Below are 26,616 nucleotides of genomic sequence, written 5' to 3' on the forward strand. Positions count from 1 at the left end.
ATCAGTGACTGGTCGGCTCGAACTGGTTACTATGGACGTGACAACACGACAGCCCCCAGAAATGGTCCCCGATCCGGATGTAGGCCAGAACTCTCATCGATAGATATCCCAATGAGCTAGAGAACCGTATAATACAATCCCGTAATCACCAACAACACGAAAGTGCGAGGACGACAATGCAAGTGTTGCTACTGCTTGTCTCCGCAGACACTGCTTACGCTTTGCTCTTCAGCGGTGACCACGAGAGGCAGCTCAGGCTTCATCCCATCCATGCCTACAGTCGGGTAGCGCACAGTGGCGAGGTTCCATACAATATCTTTGCCAGCAGTAGAGAAGCTGAAGGCGTCGAGCAGCACAGAGAGCATCGCCTCTGCATGCATGTGTTAGTGAGCTATGAGTCGGGCGAGAGCGACGACGTACTAAGCTCCATCTCAGCAAACTTCAGCCCGCTGCGCCACTAGTCAATGAGCTGCCAAAGAGTGAAGGTTCGAGGAACGTACATGCATGTTCTGTTCCCTCCGACAAACGTCATCCTACAGTGAACCGTTAGCATCACTCCCTGGACAATTGCGTCCGCAGAGACTCACAGCGACGCGTAAACCCCTGGGATGTGTGCTGCGACCAAGCTACTGGGCGGTGGCGCAACCCAGCGTTCCGGCTTCCACTCCGCAGCGTCTTCACCCCACACGGCCGGGTTCACGTTCGACGCCAGGACCCCTATGAAGACCATGGTTCCTTTGGGAATGACGATCTCTTTCATGAGTCGACCGTCCTTTCCCACGATCGGCGACGATACTGGCGCCACGACGTCTTTGCAGAGCCTGGTGAGGTAAGTAAGCACTACATAAGCGAGGAGATTGGAAAGCAACGCACTGGCGAGAGACTTGCGTGGCCGGTGGGTTCCTTGGTGATCGAGTTGAGTGAACGGATAGGCATGCAAAGGGAACTGAATGAGACATACAAGCGAAGGGTCTCCTTCACGACAGCGTCGACATAGGGCAGCTTCATGAGCTCCTCGTAGGACAAGTCACCACCCGTCCGAGCATCTGCAATCTCCTGCCGCAGCTTGTCCTGCACGTCGGGACGCTCCGCTAGATATTGCAGGATCTGCGCGAGCGTGATCCCGCTGGTGTCTGACCCAGCGAGCACGAACGACCTAAGACAAGTCGGTCCGGATAGCACGGCGCTGATGAAGCATCCACTCACGCCACTTGCCCGAGAATCTCCTCGTCGGTAAGCTTATCCTCCTCCGCAGCCTGGTCATTCGCCTGACTGGCCATCGTCAGCACACCCGCAGCCTAGATCGCGCAGCGACGGCACTCACGCAGACACGTCATCAGGTCCCTCCCTTCGCCCTCTTGGCCGGCGAGTATCCCGTCTCCCTGCTTCAGCAGCCTCCTCCGCGTGTCCAGGATCTCCCTCGACTTCCGGTCGAGCGTGTCTACGACTCTGAGGAGGTCGCGCGCGGCCTTCCATGGGCGGGACACGAGTTCGGCGAGGCGACGCCGGAAGCCGCGTGGGCCGAGCTTCATGAAGAGCGGCGTAAGCTGGCGTACGAACCCGATCTGTTGCATCGCCGGGCTGTCATGCACATGAATGAGTGCGCATGCGTTTCGCAAGGCACGATAGGACGCACAAGAGCTCTTTCAGAGCGCGCGCGAAGTCGTTGCTTGGGTTCTCTACGAACGAGTCGAAGGAGTAGCCGAGGCCCGCTTGACCCATAACCTCTAGCGCGCCGCGGTTCGTCCACTGCAAGATGTCGAGCTCTTTGGCGCCGCTTCGAAGCTGCTTCTGCATTGCGTCTTGGAGCTGCGATGTAAAGCGGATGTCAGCTTTCAACATCGCGAGTACTGACAAGTTTGGCCTGCCTGATGAATGACGCTGTAGAACAACGGGAGCATTCCCTTGAGGTTGCGAGGAGAGAATACGGGGTTGAGAGTCTTGCGTTGCCGGCGGTGGTGGTCTCCTGCGTAGCGTGTCGTTTGCCAGCCAGCACCACTGTCAAGACGTGATGTCGTACCTCTAGAACTCATTAGACCAGGGCCAAGAAGAAGGCGATATGTCCTGAGGTAGTGATGAGAATCTCGACCAGAGTCGAATGCGAATAAACATACGCCGCAATGAAGCTTGATTGCTCAATGGCAGTCGCGTCCGATAGCAAGAGGTGATTCAGAGTCGCTGGATCGTAGATATAGAGGCACGGTGCCTGCGACAACAGTGTCAGTGGAACGTACGATGGCACTGGATAGTGACCTACCCCAAACACTGCGTGTACTTTCGCGACAGATCCATACTTTGCCCATAGCCGCTTGTGAAAGTCCCAACCTTGTCGGTGGTACAACTGGCCATAGTTCCCTGGGAAACGAGTATTAGTCGTCTGAAAAGTTCAAATGGTACGAAGACGACTCACCAGCAGCGAAGGACTCGGGAGGAGGGCCACGTATGTTATCAAGTGGCGACGACGCAAAGCGCGCCTTCAGGACACGCCACAGGATCCAAGACCCAATGCAGAGCGCGACTGCTTGAGATACCGACAGCGAGACATACGCCATCTCGAAAGCACGTCCGAATCTGAGTAGCTCTTGAGGACGTCTTTTGTATTGTTTCCTCGAGCTATCCACCTGCCGTAGTTCCCTTAGTCCGAGATTACGGTTCAGTCCACGCAGCTATGTAGTAGAAGCATCATATGATGAAGCTGCTGCGAGCGGCCAGGCCGGCCACCATTTACTGACAGTTACTTACATTGGGCGGCAAAGCTTTGGCAGCGGCTCCCATACGGGAGCATACGGGTCGCACGTTAGCCAGCTATTTATGAGAAACGCCTCCCGCGTGGCGAGCCCTACGGCGCGCGATCATGGCTAAATGGAATCCCCTCCTCCTCCTCCTCCTCCTCCCAGTCACAATCATCTTGGTCAGCAACAAGAGCGTCACTCTGCTCTCTCAGATAAGTTACCCAGGTCCTGGGTCTCGGCTTGACCTGCATGATGCATGCAATCTTCAGGCTGTTTGCGGCGACGATGTCCGTAGTTCCACGTCGGAAGTGACATACATAGACTGCATGCGAGTGGGTATTCGCAGCACGGAGAATGATGGTGATGATCATATCATTTCGAAGATATAGGACCTCGAAGTACGCTTGTGTGAACCGCGAGGATGATGGAAGGAGTCTGGATGGGTGAGTGTAATCGAGTGACTGAAAAGTAAGTACATACGCGCGTCAAAGTCCGAGTCGGGCGCCTCCGTGACGGTCGTCTAGATGATGATCTCCTCATCACGTCGATGTCTTCGTATGGACTCTTACTGACACTACCACCTGGGTTCCACGTACAATACGATTCAACACGTCCCTTACATGAACTAATGGTGCTTGTTCCTTTCATTTCTCTACTACTACCTCACGCAAATGAACGGAGCTAGCTGACATCACCTGATAGTTAACGTCGATCCTGGGCGATGAACGTCTGTAGCATGCTTCGAGTTCTTGCCCACCGAATAGAGGAGCATACTATGGACGCTCAGGAGAAAGGTACGAGAAACCCAGAGATCGATGGACCAATTCTAGCTGTAAAACATGGTCTTGTCTCACAACGAACCCGAACCCGGTCTATAGCTATCCCAGATGGTTAGTCCTGGTAGGCGAAAGTGAAAGCGGTGAGTAGAAAGGTTCTAAGAAGGAGTCGCGAGCGTTCCGAAGGTGAGACATAATTTATCTTGGTTACACATAGTGGCTCACGTCACACAGGGCGATCGTACCATGCATTACTAGTACTTATCCCTGACGAAGACAAGTGGCAGGGTACCCACTGTGTGCGCAACTTTCGCCCTGCTGACAAGGCTCCAAAATTGTCTATACCACCCACGCGCTCGTCCGTATCCGTCGCTCAGTGGTCCGACGCTGTGTGGTGTGGGTTGATTATGTCCGTTGAATGTACATCGTACACATTCTGACACACTTCCATCGCCGAGACGCTGTTTTGCATCCTCGGGGCTGCTTAGGGGCTGCATCGCCCCGTGTTCAAGGCCAATCACTAATATCCGTTGCTGACCGAAAAAATGTACTCACAGGTTTGACTAAGGCTGGTTGGCCCCGATATACGACATTAGCGCCTTTGGTTCAGGAGCGAGCTATTCAACGTACAGTAAATCCTCAACGAGCCCGGGACCCTTCACGTGTCTTAAAACTCTCCCGCTACTGAGACACGTAGACAGCGAACTCGCGGCCGGGCTCACAACGGGTATGTACGTTCCTACGCCAGCTTCTGCAAAGGCTTCTTTCTTGGACATCGCGGGAAAACTAGCCTGCTGTGCGTGTCCAGTGACTTGGATGTAGACAATCCCGTCGACAATTCGCGCCGCCGTGATGGCGTCAAGCACTTGGCAAATCAGAGGTGCTCTTGTCAAGTCAGTCTGACAGCCTTCTGCAACTGGGAGCTTGTCACTGTCAAGAGCGCGCATCGAGAGGTGGTTCTCCTTCTACCAGCCACGCCCGTACCTCAGTAGAATCCCAATTGAGTGGGTTCTGGGCTTCGCGGATCGATGGAGTGAGCTCCCGAAGTAGTATTGATGCGCCGAATGACAGGAAAACAATGGGAGACAGATCACTGACACTGGGCATTGCCGTGTTGACGGAATATATGGATGGACATTGACCTACATACGACGTCCTTTTCTCACTCAAGTCATGTAGGCTAACGCGCATGTGCGCCCCGACCTATCGTTCGTCCACGCGCCGAAGCTTTGCGCCCTGTCAAGGGTGCGTTTCCGAATCGGAGTCCTTCTGTCCGTCCACTGCTGCACAGGTCGGCCGCGTCAATTGGTGCGCGCAGGAAGTGTACCAGAATAGATGAGCGTAGCGCTCTTGTCTATCATTCGACCAGATGATGATGTCGGAGGTTCGGAGGTTAGGAGGTCCGCTGAGCAGCCCCACACACCCTGCTGTAATCCCGTTCGAACACGGAACATTGGCGCATCTTCCGAGCGATCGCAACATACCACTGCCAGTTTATGCTGATGAGTCGCTACGCCGGTTGTTGAGCGACGACCTACCATTGATGCTTCAGAGTCAATCACAACTTGCGCATGTCAAGAGCATACTAGGCAGCAGCATCATGGTGCGATTTGGACGTCTCTTCAATGGGAAGACCTAAGGTGACTCCAAGCACATGAGAACACATCGCCGGAAGTGCACTAGCACGGGCGTGTACACTGTCCCACTATATTTTTTCAGACGCCACTCACAACGGACAACTTCCAAAAATGTGCTACTGGCCGCTGCAATCGCATACTTACCTGCCTGCTGACATCGAAATGACAAACGATATCTTACATCTCTGTCAAAGTGGGTTCGACTCAGGTCGCTGACTGATGGAAAGGTAGCGGCGCCGTGGCGACGTCGACGCGGGGATCGGGATCCTCTTTTCGACGGGATCGGACAGTATGTACAGAGAAGACTGGCAAGACGTACGACGCGTTTGCTATGTGTCGGAGATGGCCCCTCAGGAGCTGCTGTCTCCTTCCCACAGAGAACATCGAAATCTCACGTCATGCAAGCTTTGTTCGTTGTGCAGAAGATCGATGCTATGTAGTTACCGTTAGGCCGGAATGATAAGCACAGCCAACACACTGTCCTGGATGGAAGGCTATAGATTTGCGAACAGTTCGGACGGTCGCCGCTGCCATGTTCTCAACCCAAGAAACATTGACCGTCAGAAGTATCTTTCAGCGCTCGTCCGTGGCCCGGAACGCGCAAGAATCTCTTTATTTTACCTCTCGGAGGAACGCGATCGCAAAGCAAGCCACAGCGTAACGGAGCACCAAATCAGACGGCATTTTATTCGTGTCGACATACAGGCCAGCCCAGTTTCCAGTAATCAACGGACCGAGCCTGATTAACCGCTCTAAACCCACCCTCGGAGGAGTCCCCCGCTCCTAGTATATCACAGTGTAAATGTACATTCCAGGGTCTGTGCCACGGACCGCGAGGCGCACGTCCGCCAGCGGAGTCTACTTCGCGATTCCGAAGTCTTCGACATGAGACTGGCGGTCCGTGTGAGAGGATATGCGTACGAGTGCCTGAGCTAGGGGTACTCTACCTTGTCCGTGGAGAGGTTCACCATCGCGATGTTTGGGTTGTCGATGTACGACTCCTGCGCGATGTTCACCTGGATCGGCCTGCGCCCTCCCGAGCTTGAGTGGTTGTTCGCGGACGGGATCGTGATGGTGCCGTCGATGTGCTTGCGCAGCGAGTTCCGGTTGTTCAGCAGCACGAGCAGGGAGTTGCTGTACGCCTTCGGAAGGATGGATGCAGGCGTCAGGTAGTACGTCGTGTCCCTGATGATGAGGTACATGCAGAGCTGCACGATGGCCATGGTAGCTAGCCGTCGGAATGTCGGAATGAAAATCAGATCGCCTGAGATTGGGGACATGGCTACGAACTTACCGGTTGCAAGACCCGTCTCGACCACTACTTGAACGAGCTTGTTGACCATACTGTCCGTACGTTGGATACCACTCCGGCGTCTCGTCAGCTGGACGCCGCGACGTTAGCTTAACGTCTCCATCCTGAAGGTCAGTTCTGTCGAACACCCACATAGAACACCATGATCACAGTAATCGTAATGTCACAAGCCGCGCTCCCTGCTATCCAGACCTGAATCCGAGGTGAGCGGTCGAGTGCGCAGTCGAAGAGATAGGACTACTCACCGCTACTGCCTTGGCCTCGAAGGGAATGGTTGCCGATGTAGTCTGGTAGACAAAACACGCCACACCCTCAGCAATCCCGCCGCCGCACTGCAGTAACGAGAGCTGTAGCCGATAATTAAGGCACTTGATCGGCTTCTCGACGATCGGCCATGTTACGTACCGCAACAATGACGATTGGGAGGTACTTCGAACTGCTCAAGATGTAGATCCGCCACGCATAGAAACATTGCGTGATGCTAGCGACTGCGGGACGTCGGTGAACGAAGTGAATGCTGGAAGCGACCGACGTACTGATCGCGGACTGTATTGGTAGCTCGAACCCAACGAGATATGGCTTCAAGAGGCCCGTCATATTTCCGAAGCTCACTGCCAGTTGGTGGAAGACATCGTGCGTAAGCAAGACCGTCTGGAGCACCTCGAAAAGGTACATGAACCAGACGACCGATCGGATGAACGTGTTGTCCTTGTACTTCGCTTGGTGGTACATGTCTATTCAGAGGCAACGCGGAAGGTTATGACGAAGTAACCTTGATGCAGACGAACCAAGAAACTTACACATCTGCACGGAGAGCACGCCGAAGAAGAACCAATTCAGCTGGGACCCTAGGAGCTTTGGGCAGCAACATTGGGATCCGACGAGAAGACACGAGCGGGCTCCATTCAGCGTAATTCACTTGCCATTACACCAGCACTTACGATAGGTCCTGCGCTTCATCGCGAAGGACGAGAGAATCAGTACGCGGGGCCACATATTTGGACGTCGATTACTCACATCTCCTGGATATTGGCGGGTATGTCGCAGTCTGCCATCGGATACGTCGCTTGGTGCTGTCGGGCGTCAACCGCGACGGTCGCTCCTTAAGTCTTGGAATGGCGTCCTGGCACGGCGCCGCATCCAAGCCGCATGTTATGCCTGACAGAGTGACACTGCTTGAGAAGGCAGGCTGGAAGATTGATACCGCCAGCTCCCGCGTCACCGCATCCCTGGATACTGGGCGCCTTGTGCCGCAATGTCAATTCATTCCCAATCAGCCGGGGAACCGCCTTTTACGGTGTACGCCGGTCTTTATCGGCTCCCCGGATTTCAACCGCCCGTCCCTTGGCAAGCAGCCTGTTTCTGAGATCCTCGCATTGCAACAATTGGGGTCGTATTCGGGATTGGGAGCGAAATCGCTGCCAAACCATTGCTTGCACTGTGACCCAACTGCGACCTGCTAACGTTGTGCGGCGGTCTGCAGTGATCTGATCCCTCAGCAGAGAAAAACTCCCAGGGATGCATGTGGCCTCGGCCCCGCTTACCTGCTTCTCTGATCGTAGAAAAGAATGCCTCCCAGTAGTTTCCTAATTGGTTATACAGACATTACCTATTCGGAGACTCTGTCTTTCCGGCCTGATCGCAAAAGCCTCCGAGACTCAGCCACAGCGACACCGTGCCGTTTGTCCTCGCCACATCGAGCGCAGAGCAAACGTCGCGCAGGTGCGCAGGGCACTTGTACTGTATATGGCAGTGGGACCAGCGCGGGTGGCGAGCGCGGATAACGCTGTATCGGGCAGAGATCTCGGCCCGTCACCCCATTAGGCCACAGTGGCCGCCACACTCGATCACTCGGCTAACCCCGGGCCAACCTCGGGCTAGCCCGCCCGATGTACCTGAATATGATTAACGGGCGGTAATTCAATTGATATCATTAACTCAGTGGTTGCAGCCCGTTGCCTACCAACGCGTCGCACGTACTTGATGGTATATCTGCGCGACGACATGTGTGCGTGCAGTAGAACGGGTGTCTTGTGGTTCACTGAGTGCAGATCAAGTGCATTCACAGCTCGTTGCCGTGGTCGTGGATGGTCAATATATCTTGCGCAATGACAGCTTCTAGATGGTGGTTGAGGGGTGTGCTGCGCACTGGCTGCGCATGTTTCAGACACGTCCCGCCGAACTTGGCCCAAATGCAGATCAGACTCGGGCTCGTCATTCTTCAGCCGCCTCAGGGTCCATGGAGATCCCTCTGCTAAGCACGCATGAATTTAAGTGACTTACCTTCCCGCCAGGCAACGGAAGGTACGAACCAGTAGCCTAACTCTGCCTACTAGATACACAGTCATGTTTCACTGGGCAACGCTGCAACTTACGTATCAACCACCCGCCTGGCTGGTGTACCGAGGCAGCGAGGAGAGGACTTTTCGCGCTAATCAGGGCCACCTTCGTTAATATTATTAATTCACTTCATTTCGCCTACTAGAAGAAGATGCCAGATACAGCGCAGAGATCTGATCCGTATTATGGATAAACACTTTGAAGAAGTGCACAACAGCGAAATGGACAGCACGGGACCCGCATACGTCGCCTCGAGCTGATTGAGACAGGCAGCAGCAGCAATAGCCGCGGCCTAAGGCCGGTCGGTCGTCTACACACCCCCAAATTTGCTCATGACCCACCTCGGAATCCTGCTGGCGTTCCCGCAACCGGTCGGTACGTGGTTCTCATCATACACCTGGGGTGGGCCCATCGAGATCGGCACGTCACCGGCTTTGAGTTTGAAGCCGTATTTGGTGGCGAACTACCCTTGGGGGCGCTTCCCAGGGTATGGTAGGGCGCGAACCAGAAGCCACTATCGGGCTGCATGAGGCGGATTGCAATATAAGGCGACAGGTCCGCCTCCCAGACCTCAGCATCAACCATGGCTTCCTCCGTACCCTTCACTGGTCTCTTCATCGACGGGCAGCTGCGCCCGGCCAGCGACAAAGGCTTCTACGAGGTCCACAACCCGTACACTCGTCAGGTCGTCGGTCATGCCGCCGCCGCCACCCAGAAGGATTGCCGGGATGCTGTGGAGGTCGCTGCGCGTGCCTTCAAGACCTGGGAGAACTCGCCGTACTCTACCCGCCGCGACATCTTCCTCAAGGCCTCCGAGCTGCTGAGCACCGACAAGTGGAAGAAGCGCGCGACCGAGGCGCTCCAGGAGGAGGTCTCCGCGACGGACTTCATGATCATCTTCAACTTCTTCTTGTCGACCAACGGCCTCCGCGTCGACGCCGGCGCCATCGATCAGCTCAAGGGTGAGAGCTTCGCGTCCATCCTGCCCGGCGGCCAGGTCAGCACCCAGCGACGTGCCATGGGTGTCATGTGAGTATCGCTTCATCTTTCGCACGTACACCGAACTGAATGCGCCTGTAATAGCTACGCCATCTCCCCTTGGAACGTCCCCCTCGCGCTTACCATCCGCGCCTTCGCCGTCCCCATCATCTGCGGCAACACCGTCGTTCTGAAGACGTCCGAATCCAGCCCGCGATCGCAGACGCTCCTCGCCGAGCTCCTGCATGAAGTATGTTCCTAAGCGCCCTGTATCGATTTGCTTCCGTTAACGCGAAATCTTTCAGGCCGGTCTGCCGAACGGTGTCCTGAACATCATCTCCACGCGGAGAGTCGACTCTCCCCCCAGATCGGCGGAGATCATTGCACACCCTGCTGTGCGCAAAATCAACGTGAGGCACAGCGCAATAACTATACCCGTTCCCGGTACTTACGGGATGGTGCCTGTGCGCAGTTCACTGGCAGCTCGGTCGTCGCGAAGCTGCTCGCTGCTGAGGCTGCGAAATGGCTCAAGCCCTGCGTCTTCGAGCTCGGCGGCAAGGCGCCTGTCGTCGTGAGTGCGAACGCCGATGAGCTCTGCGCGGACGCTGACGCGCATCCTGCAGGTCCTCGAGGACGCCGACATCGACCGCGCGGCGCGTGCGATCACCTCGTCTGCGCTCATGAACTCCGGCCAGATCTGCATGTCGACGGAGCGCGTCATCGTCATGCGCAAGGTCGCCCCGGCGCTGACGGATGCGCTCAAGAAGCACTTCTCGTCGCTCAAGGCGGGCGGCCCGGGCTCCCCGCTCTCCGCGCTGTTCACCGAGGCGTCTGCCCAGCGGTTCATGGGCCTGCTGGATGATGCTCTCAAGAGCGGTGCGAAGCTTCTGCACGGAGACAACGCCCGCGAAGGCAGTGTTATCCAGCCCCACATCGTCACCGATGTCACCTCCGACATGCGGATCTGGAACGAGGAGTCGTTCGCCCCGAGTGAGTGCCCTAGAGGCCATCAGTCTGCTCGACGCTGATAGGTTGGTAGACGTCATCGTCCACGCTGTCGACACCGTCGACGAGGCCATCGAATACGCGAACAAGTCCGACTACTCGCTCATGGCGGCTGTCTGGACGAAGGACGTGTACAACGCCTACGAAACTGCGGGGCGCATCCACTCCGGTAGGCTTTTGGCTGATTGACAATGAATTAGTATCTGAATGACTGGTTAACACAGGTACTGTCAACATCAACGGTCCGACCATCCACACCGAAATGGGCTTTGCTGGCAGCGGCGTCGGGAGCTTGAGGGGTCTCGGGTAGGTTTCTGTTGTTGACCATCTCGAGCTCTGGCTGATGATCCGTTTCTTCAGTGGTGATTCTGGATACGGTCACTTCGGCGTGGAGGACTTCACATACGTCCGTGTCGTCACGCTGCACCCGAAGGAGAACACGCAGTACCCGATCATTGGATGAGAAAGTAGAACATGCGCAGGTCGCTTCATGTATAGTACGGATTCACGTCATGTAGGAATTGCAAGTAGTGCTTCATCAACGTCAGTCACTCGTACACGGCACAGCATCGAGAACGTGGACTTGGTTGGAGGGTACATACCTGAGTACTACCATGGTAGTGCCTTCTGTGCTCCGCGCGAGTAAAAATGCTTGTGAGGTACTGATGCAACGAGAGAAGGCATGAATCGCGATGGGCCATGTATAGTTGCAATCGTCTCAAAGATGAGCTTGAGGTGGCAGGTTGCCAGAGGTTGGTCCAGAGCAGAGACGACTCGTCCCATTGTTCCAGCCAAAGTAGTTTCCATTCTCTTCCAGTCGAGGATGCACAGCATAAAGAACCTTCGCCCACACTGTTAGGCTACGACCACTCGCCGAGGTTAGGCCGTCGTCGTCGTCCGCAAAAGACGGAGAGAAGATTAAAACAGTCGTGATCCTGTCACGGTGTGACACACTCACGTGATAAGACCTCAGTATGGTTCGGAATCGGTACAGGACAGACAACTTCAAGTTGCAAGGTTTTCGGTTTGTCAAAAGAATCATAGGAAATTGTCCTTCACCGCACCCAGGGTATAAATGAGCTTCCTCAAATTGACGATGTCCTAGACCATGACCTTACCGCTCAACGCTCTTAAGCGCCGGCACCCTGGCTCCTAGTTCGTCAGTGAACATCTCCAATACTTATGGAACAGACTCCAAATTGAATAAAGCATCCGCAGTTGTTGACGCAGTACTTCGAATGTAGTAGGAACATAATGCCCGCACCGTCCATCTCGATTGCGGGGGAGGCCGATATAGACGGTCTACCGCTACGAACCGGCCGACGCGTGCTTCTCACCGAAGCCCGAATGCATGCACGGAAGCTGACTCAGTGACTGCAGGCAGGCACGGTTGAACCTCGAGGCCGCCGACCCGCCTTTTTCCCGACAGGCGACATATGTACCCTTGCGTAGCGTTGTCCGATTCTGTACAAGCTTCACCCGTGCCCATGGACAGCTGTGCGGACGAGCATGTTGGAACATGCGTTTAGGCACGAGCTCGCAAGCTCGGCCGAGATAGTTCCTGAATGAAGATAAGGGAGGTCAGGGTATATAAACCGTAGTTTTCGATGTACCTACCTCACGCGATTGCCCTTCGGGCATCGTCCGCGCCCGGGACACTCGCGCCCGTCGACCGTCGTTCCGCTTGTTCTCACACAATCGCGTCAGCCCACCTGGGGGTTTACTACCAGAAGGCTCTGGGGGCAGCTGAAAGCCCGCCGCTCGCTGCGTTGCCGTACCTCGCGCGCATGCTGTCACTCGCCGATGCTCTGCTGGCCGTCGCTGTGCCGCAGACCGTGACTCCCGCCGTCGCCGTTGACCCACCTGCCTAGACGAGGCTGAAGTCGTCAACCCGCCGTTGAACGCCACACGCGCGCCACTGCCGCCGCACGTCGTACGATCGACCCGTCGAACCGAACCGCCCGGGATGGGGTTGAAGCCATCCACTGCGATTGTCAAACCACCACTGCCGAACCGTTGTCTTGCCCACCGCTGAGGGTACCGTCGTCGAACCGCCGAACTGTTGAACTGTCGAACCGCCCGCCGAGGGTACCGAACCGCCTGCCGAGGGCACCGCCGAACCGTCTGTCGAGGACACCGTTGATCGAACCGCCGCCGTTGCTGGAGATGTTGAAGAGTTGCCGGATTTGGACGAGGATCGCGCCGCCGTACGTGTACGCCTTACCTTCGCACCTAAGGGTCACCCGTCGGAGCTCGCATGAGCATGGACTATCGGCCGGATGTCGGAGTGTTGGAATGGGTGTCGGAGCTGGATGACTGCGCCGAGAGGATGAGGATTTGAGTTTGGGGGAGTGCCGGATATTGAACTGCGGGGAGTGCATACGACGCGCTCGCTTGCTTCGCTCGGGGGAGTGTGTTGGAACATGCGTTTAGGCACGAGCTCGCAAGCTCGGCCGAGATAGTTCCTGAATGAAGATAAGGGAGGTCAGGGTATATAAACCGTAGTTTTCGATGTACCTACCTCACGCGATTGCCCTTCGGGCATCGTCCGCGCCCGGGACACTCGCGCCCGTCGACCGTCGTTCCGCTTGTTCTCACAGAGCATTCAGCGCTCAGCCTTTGATCGATCGTTGAAGGACGGTGACCCATGCCCGCACATGGGGTCAACTACGGGCATGCAGCTCGTCAGCCAGATGACGATTGCGTTTGTGGTATCGCGCTCTGCCCACCCGTCCGCCAAAGACTGCAGACCGTAGCAGGCATCGTGTGGGGAAACGGCCGTAGGACTCCGGGTCATTGTCACTCACGACATCACTTTGACGTGGATTGGGAACCCACCTATCCCTTGCGTAACTGCTATATCCACATCCTATCTGAAGGTCGAGTTTATGATGCCGCGACCGACTGCGCAGGATCGCGACGTACCACAAGTTTGACTGGGGTGCTCACCTTGGTGATGATTTATTGTCACGCGGCAGATGGCCACTGGCATAGTCCAGTTGCACTCGCATCCGGGAAACATTGCAAAGAACGGGGATGTGCACATAAGGCAACCGTTACTCGTCTTGAGACCAATACGTGAGCTGACTCAGGTATCGACACGTCAATCAAAGACTCGCTGAACGAGCTGACACCTCCGGTGGTCATCGAGCAATCTATGACGAACGGCATACAAAGAGTCGAGGGGCGTATGCTCACTCTCTGTTCCAGCACGCCCATCAGTATGTCACCCGCAGAGATGTCCGCGACGTACGCTCGAATAACGCCTGTAGCGCGAAGAAAAGCTCGGGATGGTCTTAAATGCGAACACCTTGACCGCATCTCGCACCGAACAGCGGATATTTCCACGGACGTGAACTGTTTTCTTCGCGTCAACCTACAGCTGATCAAAACCGGAGAGTATCACCAACCGAGCCACAGCAGCGCATGTTGGTGCGACTTCCCCAGCTGGGCTCTCGCTGTAGGTATTACCGAGGACACGTAACCAGAGCCTCGTTTCAGCAGCCGGCGGCGACTGTGTGCCCCCGGAGATAGATGACGGCACCGCAGCGGACAGCCAGTATAAGATGAGCGAAGAGACAACTGTCTGGTCTATCAGTACCTTCTCCACATAGTAACAGATTCTCCACATTGCCTACATGGATTCCCCGCGGCAGCCCGAAGTCTGGTTCATTACTGGTCTGTAGATCAGATCGTGTCTCGTGTGGCTCCAGATGTTGCTCACATTTCACATGGTACATCTCAAGGGACGTCGTCGGGTCTCGGCGAATGTCTCGTACAGTCAGTACTGGCTCGCGAAGACTACTTTATCGCGACGGTGCGGCAGGTGGAGAAGTTCAAGTTGACGGACGTGGACCGCACTCGGCTGCACGTTCTGCGACTCGATGTGACGGATTTCGAAGAAAACATCTCGAAGGCCGTGTCTGAAGGGGTAGCGAAGTGGGGGAGAATCGACGTCCTGGTCAACAACGCGGGAATAATTCCGAAGTGCCTGTCAGAGGAAGGAGGGTAAGTCATTGCGGATGGTTCGAAGACATGTTGATGCTAACGGGACATGCTTGTGCGTGGCTCTCGTAGATCAAAAGCAGCTATGGAGACTTTCCAAACCAACTTCTTCGGCCAAATCAACGTCACCAATGCCGTACTGCCGTACATGCGAGAGCGCAAGTCGGGAACAATCGTCAACATGGGCAGTCGCTCAGCGTGGATCGACTTACCAGTGTGTTGCATTTTCTCCTTCAAGTTGTGACGTCGTGTCCCCTTACTCGTAACGGTGCTTCAGAACTTTGTCTGGTACTGCTCGTCAAAAGCAGCACTGCATGGTAAGATGAGCGCGTATAGGGGCCTCCTTGCGAGCCACTCACTGATGTTGACATTGACAGCGTACACCACGACCCTAGCAAACGAAATGGCTGGATTTGGCATCCGCGCCATGGTCGCTATACCAGGCGGCTTCCAAACCCCGACCACAATCAACGGACCGAGCCTAGCAAAAAAGGCTATACCCGACTACGACGAGATGCGCCAGAATGCACATAGGATTGCCCAGCAGAGCTGGGATCAGTGGAAAGGTGTCGGCGACCCCGCCAGGGCAATGGAACTTTTGGTGGACGTCCTCAAGGGAGAGGGGAGAGCGAAGGGCCGGGATGCTCCGGTATTGCTTTTCGTCGGGCAGGGTACGTACAATCGCGGCAGGGCGTACTGCAAGAACCTCATGGAGACGATGGACGCATGGGAGGATATCGCCAGGGACCTTGATCTGGAGGAGAGCAGCTGAAGTATCTGCAAAATGATTGGAACGTAACATGCTATTCGCAGTGAGTTTGCTTAAGAAATCGGTAGACGACTGGCGACTCAGCAATATTGTATCCATGCTAGAACATACGCCCAGCCCAACTCATGGGGCGGTAGAGCTTCCATGATGCATATCGGAAGGGGCATGACAGCTAGTTGCAGAACATTAGGCGCAGATGAACGCGCGCGACATATGATGACAAATAGGCGCTATCCACACGAAGACGTCGGTTTACCCACCTCACCACACCTCGCACCACCATGTTTTTGTGTTGCATCGATTGTCCCTGCAGCAGCCGTCATGAGAGGCATGTCTTGCGACTCGCTGAACACGATCCCGTGGACGCCTTGCAGGAGTACCGGCCAGTGCCCGCAGACAATTGAACGTGTATCTGCCCCCTACACCCAGGTCTACGACGTCTGTCGGACTCGTCCATTGTAGCTGACTGCAAGTGGCGGTGTAGGGGAGGCATTGTTACATTGTTACTACTCTCGATGTAATATACATTAATACGGTGTCCGAGGAGCGTGACCGCGTCGCTATTGCTCGGTACAGGTGCTAGTGCAGACGACCGTGAAGCCGCAAAAACATGATGGTGCAGAAGTATCGTATGTCGCGCGCGTTCGTCTGCGCCTACATAATGTTCTGCAACTAGCTGGAATGAACGTTGTCTCTCAAACGACAACAGACAATGGCACTGTGGACTTGAGCTAAGTAGTATCCCCTTAAGGCTTAGATTCGTAAGAGTGAGAGAGTATGTCGGGATGGTTGTTAGTGCAAAGCTGCTTTGTCGGACTGAACATGTCCTTTCCTATTTTGGTAATTCCCGCCTTGCCCTGAAGTCAGCTGTGTTTGCCCACTCACCACAATCATTTGCCTATGACTCGACTGCTGCTTCTGTCTAGTGCACAACGTGCGTGCTTGATATCTTACCTCCTCCTCTACGATTTCCATTGCTCAAAGGAAATGCAGCACCATGCTTGTCGCCCAAGCTACGACAACTAGAAGTGTCCAGCCCAAGACTCTTTCATCAGGAAAAATGCCCTGTCTCGGAAAGCCCTTACAAACACTTCTCACGGCTTTCAGAGCAGAAAAGCACCTCCAAGCGCCAAGAGCGGCTCATACACAAGTGCCCTAATCTGAAGCCTTCAAAGTAACCCAAACCCTTTTCAGCTGTTTAAAAGCTACCCTCCCTTGTTAACATTCTCTTCACATTGGTTTCAATTTTATGGGTTCGCCGTCCATTTAATCAATAATGCTGCTTTCAATCACTTTGAAATTGCTCTGAACCGTTTTCTTTGGTCCTTTAATAATGCTTTTAGGCTACTTGGAAGGTGTTGCAAGGCTTCCCAGAGCCCTCTCAATTCCTCAGTATTTTCTCAACCGTGATTCACAATAAAATCTGGGCCGTTGAATACATTGCAAAAGATGATACAGATGGGGCATACAAACAACACATGACAGGCAGACGTACATCCAGCAGCTGATGGTAGAGACGAGAGGTATTGTGCTACTGGAGGTGATGGGACAACAGCGGGCGGTGACCGGACGTAAGGAATGGGGAGCCTGTGCGCATGCACCAGAGAAATACAACACAGAAAACAATACGTATCGTACATCCCCGTTGGAGACTGCTCAATAGCGATGTTCGTTACGCTCTGGAAGCGGTCTTCTTCTCCCAGTTCGCGTTGAACATGTCGTCGTCCTCATCGTCTTCAGCGGGGCTCCCGTCGCCAGCGTCACTGTCGTCGACACGCAATCCTGCGAGCGCACTGACAGCGTAATTTATGGTCAGCAAGAATTGAGAGCACACAAGATCATGTTACCGTATATAGTTGTTCAGCGTGGAGTCCATGGACTTGACGAAGGCAATGACCCCGGCATGCTTCTCGCGATCGCCTGTGCTGGCGAGCCGCCTGAACTTGTCGATCCGAGCCTGGAAGCGGTCGTGCCTGGGACTCTCAAGTTAGCTGGGTGTGTTATAGCCGGTGTTGACTTACTCGACAGCGTAGTGCCTCTCGTCGAAATTGATGGTCTGTCCCCTTGCCGCCTCTTCAAGCGCAACAAGTATCTGGCCATCATAAAAATCAACTGAGGGGTCATCTAGTCAAAGAGGATACGTAGACTCACCGCACTGCACGAAAGTGCAATCATGTTGCTGGATAGTGGTTTGCCGAGGTCAAACTGCGCCTGGTTCTCCTTACGCATTCCCTCGGGGTTTGCTCCAAGCCACCACTGACGGGCCATGAGCTCCGCCAGGGTCTCGCTGTGGAAGGGCATGTCGAAGTTGACTTCCCAGGTCTTGTCCCGAGGTCAGATGTCAGTTATGACCACGTTGTAGGATATCAACTATATACGTACCACGGGGTCAAGGTCGGGGTCAGGCATTTCGAGGTTGCCGTGGTGGAAAGCGTCCTTCTCCTTGAGCCATTTGATGCGGGCCTCTGTCGCCTTGGCCAGCTTCTCAGCCCTGTCTGCGGCGTTGAGCCTCTTACCGTCACGGCCCCGGTCGGACACCTTCACGTGCAAGAAATCCTTCTCAACCACATGTTTTGCTTTCTGCTTGATTTCTTGACGGTACTGCGAGGAGACCTTGAAGACCTGATGCCCAGCAACATCGCGGTCAGACGCGTACAACAGCAACTGGACGCCATACCTTGTAAGCCAAGTCATGGTGCAGCTTCGGATTGCTCCACAACCGATCAAATGCGGCCTTGAATTCCTCCGTCTGGAACACCTTGTACTTGTCGCGAGTCCTCTGGATTACCAACTCAGGACCAGCAGTCCTCCCCATTTCACCATTCTTCGCGCGCGGCCAAGCATTCTCCAGCGCGAGGTACAGCCGGAACTCTTGCTGAGCGGTGTAAATGAAGCTCTTGATGATCTCGGACCCGAATGGGTCCTCGTCCTCGCCGGCTGCTTGAGGAGAACTCTGGCGGGCCTTTCCCTTGCCCTTGCCCTTGCCCTTCGCCGCACGCTTCTTCGGCCCAGTCAGGTCCTCAGACTTGACGATGATCTGGACACCTAGTTAGCTTATTTGAAGATGTGTAAATGCTGCTCACCTCGTCGTCGTCGACCTCCTCTTCAGCCCCGGACTTCTCCAGCTCGTCAACCTCATGCTCATCATCATCTTCGCCTTCAGCATCGGCGTCCGATTGACGGTATTCGTCCTCCTCTACATCAGTCGGTTCGCCGGGGGAGAACCGTGACCTCGCCTTGCGCTTCGACTGAGAGGCTCTGGAGGCTGCACTCTCCTTGCCCTTGGACTGCGAAGGCCTGGCTGCCGCGCTCTCCTTGCGTCGAGGAGCTGGCTCAGACTTATCCTCTAGCTAACTTGTTAGTACTGCGTCTCCTCTCAGACGGTGCTGACTTGCCGTCTGAGTCCCTGATCTCGCTCTCCTCGACCTCGCCACCCTGCCCATTGTCTGGGCTGCTCTCCTCCGAGCTCTCCAATACGCGCCGCGCTGCCTTCCCAGCATTTCCGCCTATCCATGTAACCTGTGATGTTAGTTTTCTGATTTGAGCACAACAGTCACTTACGGAGACGTGCAGCAAGGTCCTTCTCCTCCTCAGTAGCTCCAGAGGCTACGTTCTTGCGTGCAGATGCTGCGGACGGAGCCGGCACTTCGAAGGCCATCACACTCAGTATCTGCATGAGAATTGGACATCACGTACCCGACGCAGTGCTGTCATCGTTGGCATCTGTTGCGGTCCGTGCCAGTGTACTCTGTGCCTTGACCTTCTTGCTGGGCGGTTCCTGATCAGCTTCGGCGTTGTCATCCTCGCTGAGCTGAGTGGCGTTCCGCTTGGATCCTGTGGCAGCTTTCACGGTTTTCTGTAAAATATCGAAAAGAAAAAATGGTGATTGCCACGTACCACTTTTCCCTGCTGCCCTCTTAGGCTTAGGGCTGGTCACTGCCTCAGTGCGCACTTCAGGGCCTTCCTCTTCCACTGCAACCTCCGAATCATCGTCCTCTTCCATCATCACCGCCTTCTTCGCTTGGATACCTACAGTGCACCGGATGAGTTGCTACTGAGAATCGGTAACATGCCCAACTAATGACTCACTGTTTCTACGCTCTATCTGGTTGGACTCCTCGGTCCCCCGTCTCATCTCCGCCACGATTTTTCGAGCCTTCATCGCGATCTCCTTCTCGCTAGCGTTCGGCATCCCCTTCCGCACGAGCTCCTTCGATTCCTTGAGTGCGCTGGCATAGCTTTGCTGAGGAGGCGCAGAAGCCTGCGTCGAAGCGGGTTTGCTGGAGGACCCTTTCGACGCACGAGCGCGTGTCGACGCCGAAGCTCCGGTCGCCTTCTTCTTGGTAGCTGAAGTTTTGGCAGCTGCGGTCGCTCGAGTCTGCGGAGACATGATTGTAAGAGAACGAAGAGCAGGGGAGAGACGAACTGCGATAGTTGAAAACTGCTAGCCGCGAGATTGACGGACCATGTGCATAGTCTTCTCGGAGTTGCGGAGTGCGCGGCACGGAGTCAGAGAACCCGGAGCAGTTTATCCGCAGATGGACGGTTGATGACAGGAGTTGAATAGTTGGCGAAGTGAGAAGGAACAACAAATGAGAACGGAGAACAATGGACCGTTTGACGGAAGACCAGACGTTGGCCGGGGAGGAGCGGTTTGACAGCTCGGCAGTCATGACAGCGCCAGAATAGGGTAGCATTATAAAAAAGATTAAAGAATACATTATACATTCATTGATGCTCGTAAACTAATGGAAGTGTTGATTCGTTTCCCAGCCGTTGCGCCCACTGTTCGTCCACTTATCAATCTCCTTGTCTGTGTGAAGAACTATAGAAGCGCTGTGTAGCTCGGGAGTGGGATACCCCCGGGCGCGATGATGTTCAAGGGGTGGGGTGATCCGTTGCTTCGGGGTAGAGGTGACATGGGTGGATCGGAATATACTATGAGAGTGGAGGGGAGACGTGCCGGGGAGTGATCTCACAACGATGCCTCAGGCTCGCTGACCTCGTCCTCGGTTCTCCAAGCCTCACAAATCCCTCTGTTTCCGACTCGTTCCTGGGACTCTGTCCTGCCTCGATCTTGACTTCGTTCCGAAGGTGTCTTACTCTCGCTCTGCAGTCACTACGCTTGCTGAGTTCATTCCGCGGTCGCCTCGTTCTCGTTCCGTGGTCGCCCTCCTTGTTCCGCAGGTTCCTGTGCTCGTTCCGCGAGCTCCTAAGCTAGCCCTGCTGATCCTCGTACTCGTTCCGCAAGCTCCTACGCTCATTCCGCGAGCTCCTATGCTCGTTCCGCGAGTTCCTATGCTCGTTCCGCGAGCTCCTGAGCAAGTCCTGCTGATCCTTATACTCGTTCCGCGGGTCCTATGCTCGTTCCGCGAGGTCCTAGGCTCGTTCTGCAAATCCCTGTACTCGTTCCGCGAGTCCTTGTCCCCGATTACGTGGCGCTGCGTTCGTCCGAAAGATTCTTGATGGCCCGAGTAGATCACTGATGACCAACTCGGGGAGATGCCCTCAGCTCCAGAAATGTGATAAGAATGGGCGCGAGCCAGGCTCGCAGCCGTAGATTCGGAGTGGGGGAGAACTAAGGTATGTACCTGTCTTCGTGGCACTGTATGCCACGAAAGCTGACTAAGAGTATCTACTTGCTATATATGGTAAGTAATGCAAGATCGCACGAAGTCCATCAAGTACAGTAAGTTATAAGGTATCGGAGGGAACAATGAGAGCTCCCTGAGTGCTCGGAGGGGACAGTGATACTGTAAGAGCTCAGAATGAGGAATACACGTACTGTCCGGACCTATGTGGGGGGCACTCCCCACATCTCCCCCTTACTCGAATTGTGACCGTCCCCGGTCACCTACTCCCGCAACAACACTGCCTAACCGAGAGCGATCCACTGCGACATGAATGACGCGAGTCCATCCGCTCGATCATCTTCTACGCCGCGTCCTCGAGTCGCGCCGAAACCGCGCGTGCGATGTTCGTCCCGGTCGACCCAGCCACAGTCCCGGTTCGTCTCAGCAATCACCTCTGTGGCATATGGCAAGTACTTGAAGATCCAATGCCCGTTCTCGTCCAGATGGCCGCATCTGACTAGTTCATTGTTGCAGGCCTCTTCTGGCACGTTGGGCTTAGCTGACTCCAGAAGTAAGCAGTCGCCGAAGAGTCCAGATCCTTCTGCGTCGATTGCAGTGCCGAGCTGACCACCAGGTCCAGCTTCTCTCTGCACCTCCCCCATACTTGGATCCATGCTCGACGGTCGCTCTCGTTCTGCTGGGCTTCGCATGGTGTGACCTCGAGCTGTCTCCAACCTGCGCACGAACCCACCGCGCAGCCGCTGGTCTGCCTCCGCGACTGCCTTCTTCGCTTTATCGCGTGGAAGAGACTCGATGATCCACTGTCCACAGTCGTCGAGGTGGCAACAGCTAACCAGCTCGTTGTCCTGCTCTTCCTCCGGGATGCTGAGCTCGGTTGACTCCACAAGTAGGCACTCCGAGTCTTGTCGTCCCCGTTCTTCCGCGTCAATCACGCCGACCGACTGACCACTAGGTCTAGTTCCTCTCCGACCCCTCTCCGTACTCGAATCTGTGCCTTGCAGTCGCCCCCGTTTCGCTGGGCTTTGCGTCGTGTGCCCTCGAGTCCCACCTAACCTGCGCATGAACCCCCGCGTAGCCGCTGATCGGCCTCTGCAACCGCATTCTTTGCCTTATCGCGTGGAAGGAACTCGACAAGCCACTGCCCATTCTCGTCAAGGTGGCAACAGCTCACCAGTTTGTCATTCCGCACTCCCTCCGGGATGTTGAGCTCAACGACCTGCACGAGCAGGCACCCTCCGAATCCCGGTTCCCCTGCGTCAGTCGCACTGCCTGGCTCTGGCTGACCACCCGGTCCAGCTCCTCTCCGAGGATCCCCTCTACTCGGCTCCTTACTCTGTGGCCGGTCTCGGTTCGCAGGGCTGCGCGCGCTGAGGTCTCCGAGGTCAGCGACAGACCCGCGCTCTCTCAGCGTCAACTGCTCGTCGCTTTGCCTGTCTGAGATCGCTCCTCGGAGTTGCACGCGCTCGTGTACAAGGTATTGCGCCAGCCATTTGCTCCGCTCGGTATCCTCGTCAACGGTGCGTATGCCGTCCTCTGGGATCCATTTGTCTGCCTGCTCAACTTCGCGCAGGGCGGCCTCGGCTTCGATTCGCGGAATGTACCCCCATAACCGCCGCCCATCCTCCGCAATGTGCCAGCACGCCACCAGATCGTCCTCAGGTGTCGGCTCCTCCCCGTCGAACTCGCCAAAGTCTCCAAGTAGCCACGTCTCAGGCTCCACGGGCCCATCTTCACTCGCGCTACTCTCGGGCTTGAGGGTGCCCACTCCGACATTAAGACCACCGGCGTCCGCGCTCCCTTGTCTTCCCAGCCATAACTCAACCGGTGCGTTCAGTTCACGGTCCGCAGCCTCGCGTCCGCAGCCTTGATCCCCTTTTCTCGGCTTAGAGCTCGCGCCCTCGCTGATCTCACTGCCCGTGTGTCCGAGCCTGCCTGTCGCGTGTCCTCGCCAAGGTACGTTCGCTGAGTCCGCGAGCAGTACGGTTTCCTGGCTGATCTCGACCAACCCTGTCTGTAGCGCCACATCGTGTTCGCCCTCCACCCCGTACCTGCTCGTCCGTTCGCGCCTGGAGTGCATGGCGTCCTTTGGCCCGCTCGGCGACCCTTCCACTGCAGCTATCCGTCTCATCCCCCTCCATGTCTCGCCACGGCCGGTACGTTCGTCAGCCCGCTCCTCCATATTCGGCTCGGCACTCGTGCCCTGGTACGTCTTGCTGCCTGCATGCCCCCAGCTACGGCTGCTGCATTGTTGCCACGGTACGTCCGCGCGGCCCAGTAAGGATCCGCTCTGATGCTGGCTTATCTCGACCAGGTTGACCTCCGAAACGGCCTCGAAATTGCCGTCCTGTGCTCGCCTGCCCATTCCCTCACACTTTGCACGTTCGTTCTCTCCTGGCTCGCGCGGTACTGTCCTTGCTCGGTCCCGTCGTCTCGTTGGCTCCCGCGTCTCGCTTTGTCGCGCGTGTTCATCTGCTAACTCGGGCTCCCCACTACTCAGCTGGAAGCTCGCGAGCTGGTTCACGTCACCGTGAGCTCGTACATGCCCCTCTCCCGCTTCGACGAATCCTGCTTGAGGTCCCAGCTCTTGCCCGTCCGATTCCGCGATAGCCTGCGCATCATCCCTCGCCACCGTTACGTGTCGTCCCCTTGGTGTGTCCGGTGAGCCCACCAGTCCTTCGGCTACCTTGGTCCCGAACGAGTTCACCTGTAGAACTGTCGCCCCATCCCCGTCATGCGCGCACTTGCCCTTTCTCTCGCGCCCGACACGTCCGCTCTCTCCCGATATGCGTGCTGACGGCTCGGCTGCACCCTGCGACTCTGCCGCTCTGAATATCGCGGCCTGGTCCGTGTCTTCCTGTGTTTGCGTCAACTCGTCCGCCGCGGAGCGGTCCAGAGGTACGTCTATGCGGTCCATGCGAGCCCCGGTTAACTCGTCCACCTCGACCAGAGCAACACAATCACCGTCCTGCGTGTACTCCGCCATTCTCTCCCATTCGACACGTCCGCTCTCTCCTGGCTTCTGCACGCGATCCCGTGGTCTCACTACCTCCCTTGTCTCGCTACGCTCCGCGTGTTCATCGGCTAGCTCAGCCTCCCCATTACTCGGCAGCAAGCTCGCGCCCTGGTCCATCTCCCCGTGCGCCCGTGCAAGCCCGTCCGCTATCAATGGTTCCCAGGGTCTGTCGCTTTCTTGCCCAATCTGTCCCTCTTCGCGTTGCCTTTGCAGGGATGTTCCTGAGTTAGCTAGCCCCCTTGACGGTAGGATATCGCAATGATCGATACGCTCGCGAGTCATCACCCCCGTACTCAGCTCCAAGCTTGCGCCCCAGCACTGCACACTCCCCTCGTAGGCATTTCCCCTCGCGACGTCCTCGGAGTCGTCTCGTCCCTGCTCACGCTCCTTGCGTAGACCATCCTCCGCGCGCCTCTCGACTTCGTCTCGCTGCCGCACGATGTCCCTAGATGCGTACCCTGACACGTCACGGCCTGTCGCTTCCACGTCCGCCTCGACTCGGCCACTGGTCCCCCTCCCGCTCGGTAAGTGCCGCTCGTCGCCATCGGATCGTCCAACCACGGTGCCCGCCCTTCCCTCGTCTAGACTCGTTGCTGGCTCCCCGTCCTGATGTAGGTGGTCTTCCTCCTCGGACTCGGCTTGGTCGTCCCACGGTTCCAGCCCTTCAAGTTGTAACTCGTGGGCACTCGCGTCGGCATCGAAGTCGTCGCCTAGCTCGCCACCGCTCGCCGCTTCCGAGAGGACCGACCCCGACCATCCGCCTTCCGATACCTGCGCCTTGTTTGTTGAATCCCCATGGTCCTGGCTTTGGTTGCTGTCGACACCGATGTGGGGGTCTACCACTGCTACACGGCGCCGGACGTATCCGTTCTTCGCATGTATGCCGGCCCGCTGCATCCTTGACTCGCCTGACCTCGCCTCGTCGCACGCCGATGGTATTCCCGGTTTGACTCGAAGTACCATAGTCCCCACCGCATCGCCGCACTCGGTGTCCCGGTGAACCGACTCCGCGTCCCCCTTAATCGGTCCGAGACCTCGCCACTCGTTATCCTCGCCACCGGGTAAACCGACGCTTCCCTCCGCAACGACCTCGGGCTCAACTCCTACACACAGCCTGCGGTCTCCCTTCTTCCGTCTGCGCCGCGCTTGATCGATCCGCTCATTCTCCGTGGCCCTGGTTCGGTCTTCTACATCACTCGTGACGCCACTGACTTCCGTCCTCCGTAGACTCTGATACTCGCTAGCCTCGGTCCTCCCATTCTCCGGTCCCCAGGCCTCGTACCGTGCCGCGGATCGCCAAGCCGCGGTCGGTCCCACCGAGCACCCCACAACGCAAATCCCAATCACTATAGAGAGACGCCAGAAGACGCGCACCACGCCCATGACCCGGGAGGCCACCGTCCCGCTAACGACCCATCCAGACCATAGCTCAGCCACGCCAGGAGTCGTCACGCCAAGGTTCTTGTTCAGCCACGAATACCTGTCGATTTTCTCCCCGACCTCACCGCGCTTGTCCTCGAGGATCCTGAATCTCGTCTCCGGAAGCTCCGATATGTATATTGAGCTGTCCGTCGTACCGACCCTCCTGGCATGCCCGTTCTCGTCCTTGATATGCGCGGTCCATCTGTGCGCACTCGTCTGGTCTGCGCCCTGTCGCTGTACATCTGGGTGGTAGATTACTCCAGCTTCTCGTCTTGTGGACTCCGTGGACTCTTCTGTCTCCCCTCGTTCCCTCCGGCCAGGCATGACCTCGAAGCTCCAGCGAGTTCGCTCGATGCTTGCACTCGACACGGTTCGACTGTCCGTCTTCTCGCTCCTGTCCTCTGTCCTCTGATCTCCCCGGTTCCCTCTGTGCTGAGTACCTCGCTCGCCTAGCCACACGTCCGCCCAATCCGCGTCCGCGCGCCCTCGGTCTTGAGAGTCGCTCGCAGTTCCTTCCGCGACGTGGTTACAGGCAATCGCGGTGAGTCTCGCACTTCGCCGCGTAAATCCTCCCATTGACCTGTGTCCGGACGTCCGCGTTCCTTCCGCTCGCTCCTCCCGTACCTCCCGTGGGCCGACTGAGTCCGCAACCTCCATCCCTGAGCTCGCCCGTGCCGTACCCGCAACTGCTCGGCTGTCCTCGCTCTCGCTCCCATACTCGTGTCCCGTCTGGCTAGACAGAACTTGCTGGCTCGCCGTGGCTTCCAAATGCGCGTGCCCTGACTCTCCCGTGGGCATGATGGATCTGCTCGTCCGTTTGTCGTAGGTAGCCCCGTAATAGATGCTCTTCCCTTCGGCCCTCCGCGTAACTCGAGCTTGAATCCCTGTATGCGCGTCCTCGATACGTCCCATCATGTCCCGCTGTACCTCTGAGTGCCAGTTGCCCTCGCTCCTCCGCTGGCCCTGGTCACTCACAGCCGGCCTTAACTCCGCGTCATGTCGACCCTCTCCCACTTCCGATCCTTGTGGACGC

At 56.4% G+C, this 26,616-nt stretch overlaps 8 protein-coding genes across 8 annotated transcripts; 3 read left to right on the top strand and 5 right to left on the bottom strand.

Annotated features, from left to right (window-relative positions):
- Position 1: 1 nt before the first annotated feature.
- Positions 2-2,715, bottom strand: B0H18DRAFT_998736 (cytochrome P450). The gene is made up of 15 exons (XM_048045508.1): positions 2,411-2,715; positions 2,258-2,355; positions 2,115-2,206; positions 2,021-2,064; positions 1,869-1,966; positions 1,637-1,809; positions 1,321-1,581; positions 1,207-1,272; positions 962-1,156; positions 874-903; positions 588-821; positions 501-533; positions 421-449; positions 219-370; positions 2-116 (listed from the first exon to the last, which is right to left on the bottom strand). Exons 1-15 carry the CDS (start codon positions 2,550-2,552, stop codon positions 30-32), a joined length of 1,734 nt encoding a protein of 577 aa, XP_047895288.1. The 5' UTR covers positions 2,553-2,715; the 3' UTR covers positions 2-29.
- Positions 2,716-2,854: 139 nt separating this feature from the next.
- Positions 2,855-4,590, top strand: B0H18DRAFT_1154805 (uncharacterized protein; the record flags this gene model as incomplete). The annotated part of the gene is made up of 8 exons (XM_048035758.1): positions 2,855-3,019; positions 3,054-3,175; positions 3,468-3,526; positions 3,611-3,622; positions 3,743-3,904; positions 4,066-4,134; positions 4,206-4,304; positions 4,331-4,590. The coding sequence occupies 8 exons, from the start codon at positions 2,855-2,857 to the stop codon at positions 4,498-4,500; spliced, it is 858 nt and encodes a 285-aa protein (XP_047895289.1). The 3' UTR covers positions 4,501-4,590.
- Positions 4,591-6,248: 1,658 nt separating this feature from the next.
- On the bottom strand, positions 6,249-7,309 carry B0H18DRAFT_863736 (uncharacterized protein; the record flags this gene model as incomplete). The annotated part of the gene is made up of 7 exons (XM_048039742.1): positions 6,249-6,373; positions 6,440-6,527; positions 6,590-6,649; positions 6,703-6,804; positions 6,863-6,945; positions 6,994-7,191; positions 7,258-7,309. Coding segments are annotated over 7 exons (708 nt in total), but the record flags the coding sequence as incomplete, so codon positions are not given.
- A 1,641-nt stretch (positions 7,310-8,950) lies between these two features.
- Positions 8,951-11,138, top strand: B0H18DRAFT_998768 (aldehyde dehydrogenase). The gene is made up of 7 exons (XM_048045509.1): positions 8,951-9,826; positions 9,881-10,025; positions 10,081-10,185; positions 10,248-10,346; positions 10,399-10,765; positions 10,815-10,949; positions 11,005-11,138. Exons 1-7 carry the CDS (start codon positions 9,381-9,383, stop codon positions 11,088-11,090), a joined length of 1,383 nt encoding a protein of 460 aa, XP_047895291.1. The 5' UTR covers positions 8,951-9,380; the 3' UTR covers positions 11,091-11,138.
- A 1,250-nt stretch (positions 11,139-12,388) lies between these two features.
- B0H18DRAFT_998774 (uncharacterized protein) lies at positions 12,389-13,379 on the bottom strand. The gene is made up of 2 exons (XM_048045510.1): positions 13,024-13,379; positions 12,389-12,999 (listed from the first exon to the last, which is right to left on the bottom strand). The coding sequence occupies exons 1-2, from the start codon at positions 13,203-13,205 to the stop codon at positions 12,648-12,650; spliced, it is 534 nt and encodes a 177-aa protein (XP_047895292.1). The 5' UTR covers positions 13,206-13,379; the 3' UTR covers positions 12,389-12,647.
- A 1,039-nt stretch (positions 13,380-14,418) lies between these two features.
- B0H18DRAFT_1117616 (uncharacterized protein) lies at positions 14,419-15,557 on the top strand (the record flags this gene model as incomplete). Its single annotated transcript, XM_048033614.1, has 5 exons — positions 14,419-14,458; positions 14,527-14,788; positions 14,858-14,999; positions 15,063-15,102; positions 15,163-15,557. The coding sequence occupies 5 exons, from the start codon at positions 14,419-14,421 to the stop codon at positions 15,555-15,557; spliced, it is 879 nt and encodes a 292-aa protein (XP_047895293.1).
- A 1,669-nt stretch (positions 15,558-17,226) lies between these two features.
- B0H18DRAFT_1117617 (uncharacterized protein) lies at positions 17,227-19,944 on the bottom strand (the record flags this gene model as incomplete). Its single annotated transcript, XM_048033615.1, has 12 exons — positions 17,227-17,347; positions 17,402-17,527; positions 17,576-17,646; positions 17,706-17,876; positions 17,937-18,176; positions 18,232-18,591; positions 18,638-18,851; positions 18,910-19,060; positions 19,116-19,199; positions 19,251-19,388; positions 19,452-19,583; positions 19,644-19,944. 12 exons carry the CDS (start codon positions 19,942-19,944, stop codon positions 17,227-17,229), a joined length of 2,109 nt encoding a protein of 702 aa, XP_047895294.1.
- Positions 19,945-21,429: 1,485 nt separating this feature from the next.
- B0H18DRAFT_1117618 (uncharacterized protein) lies at positions 21,430-26,381 on the bottom strand (the record flags this gene model as incomplete). The annotated part of the gene is made up of 2 exons (XM_048033616.1): positions 21,430-22,089; positions 22,320-26,381. The coding sequence occupies 2 exons, from the start codon at positions 26,379-26,381 to the stop codon at positions 21,430-21,432; spliced, it is 4,722 nt and encodes a 1,573-aa protein (XP_047895295.1).
- Positions 26,382-26,616: the final 235 nt, after the last annotated feature.

The sequence above is a fragment of the Fomitopsis serialis genome, assembly GCF_022376445.1.
Source record: "Fomitopsis serialis strain Sig1Antser10 chromosome Unknown B0H18scaffold_21, whole genome shotgun sequence".
NCBI lineage: Eukaryota > Fungi > Basidiomycota > Agaricomycetes > Polyporales > Fomitopsidaceae > Fomitopsis > Fomitopsis serialis.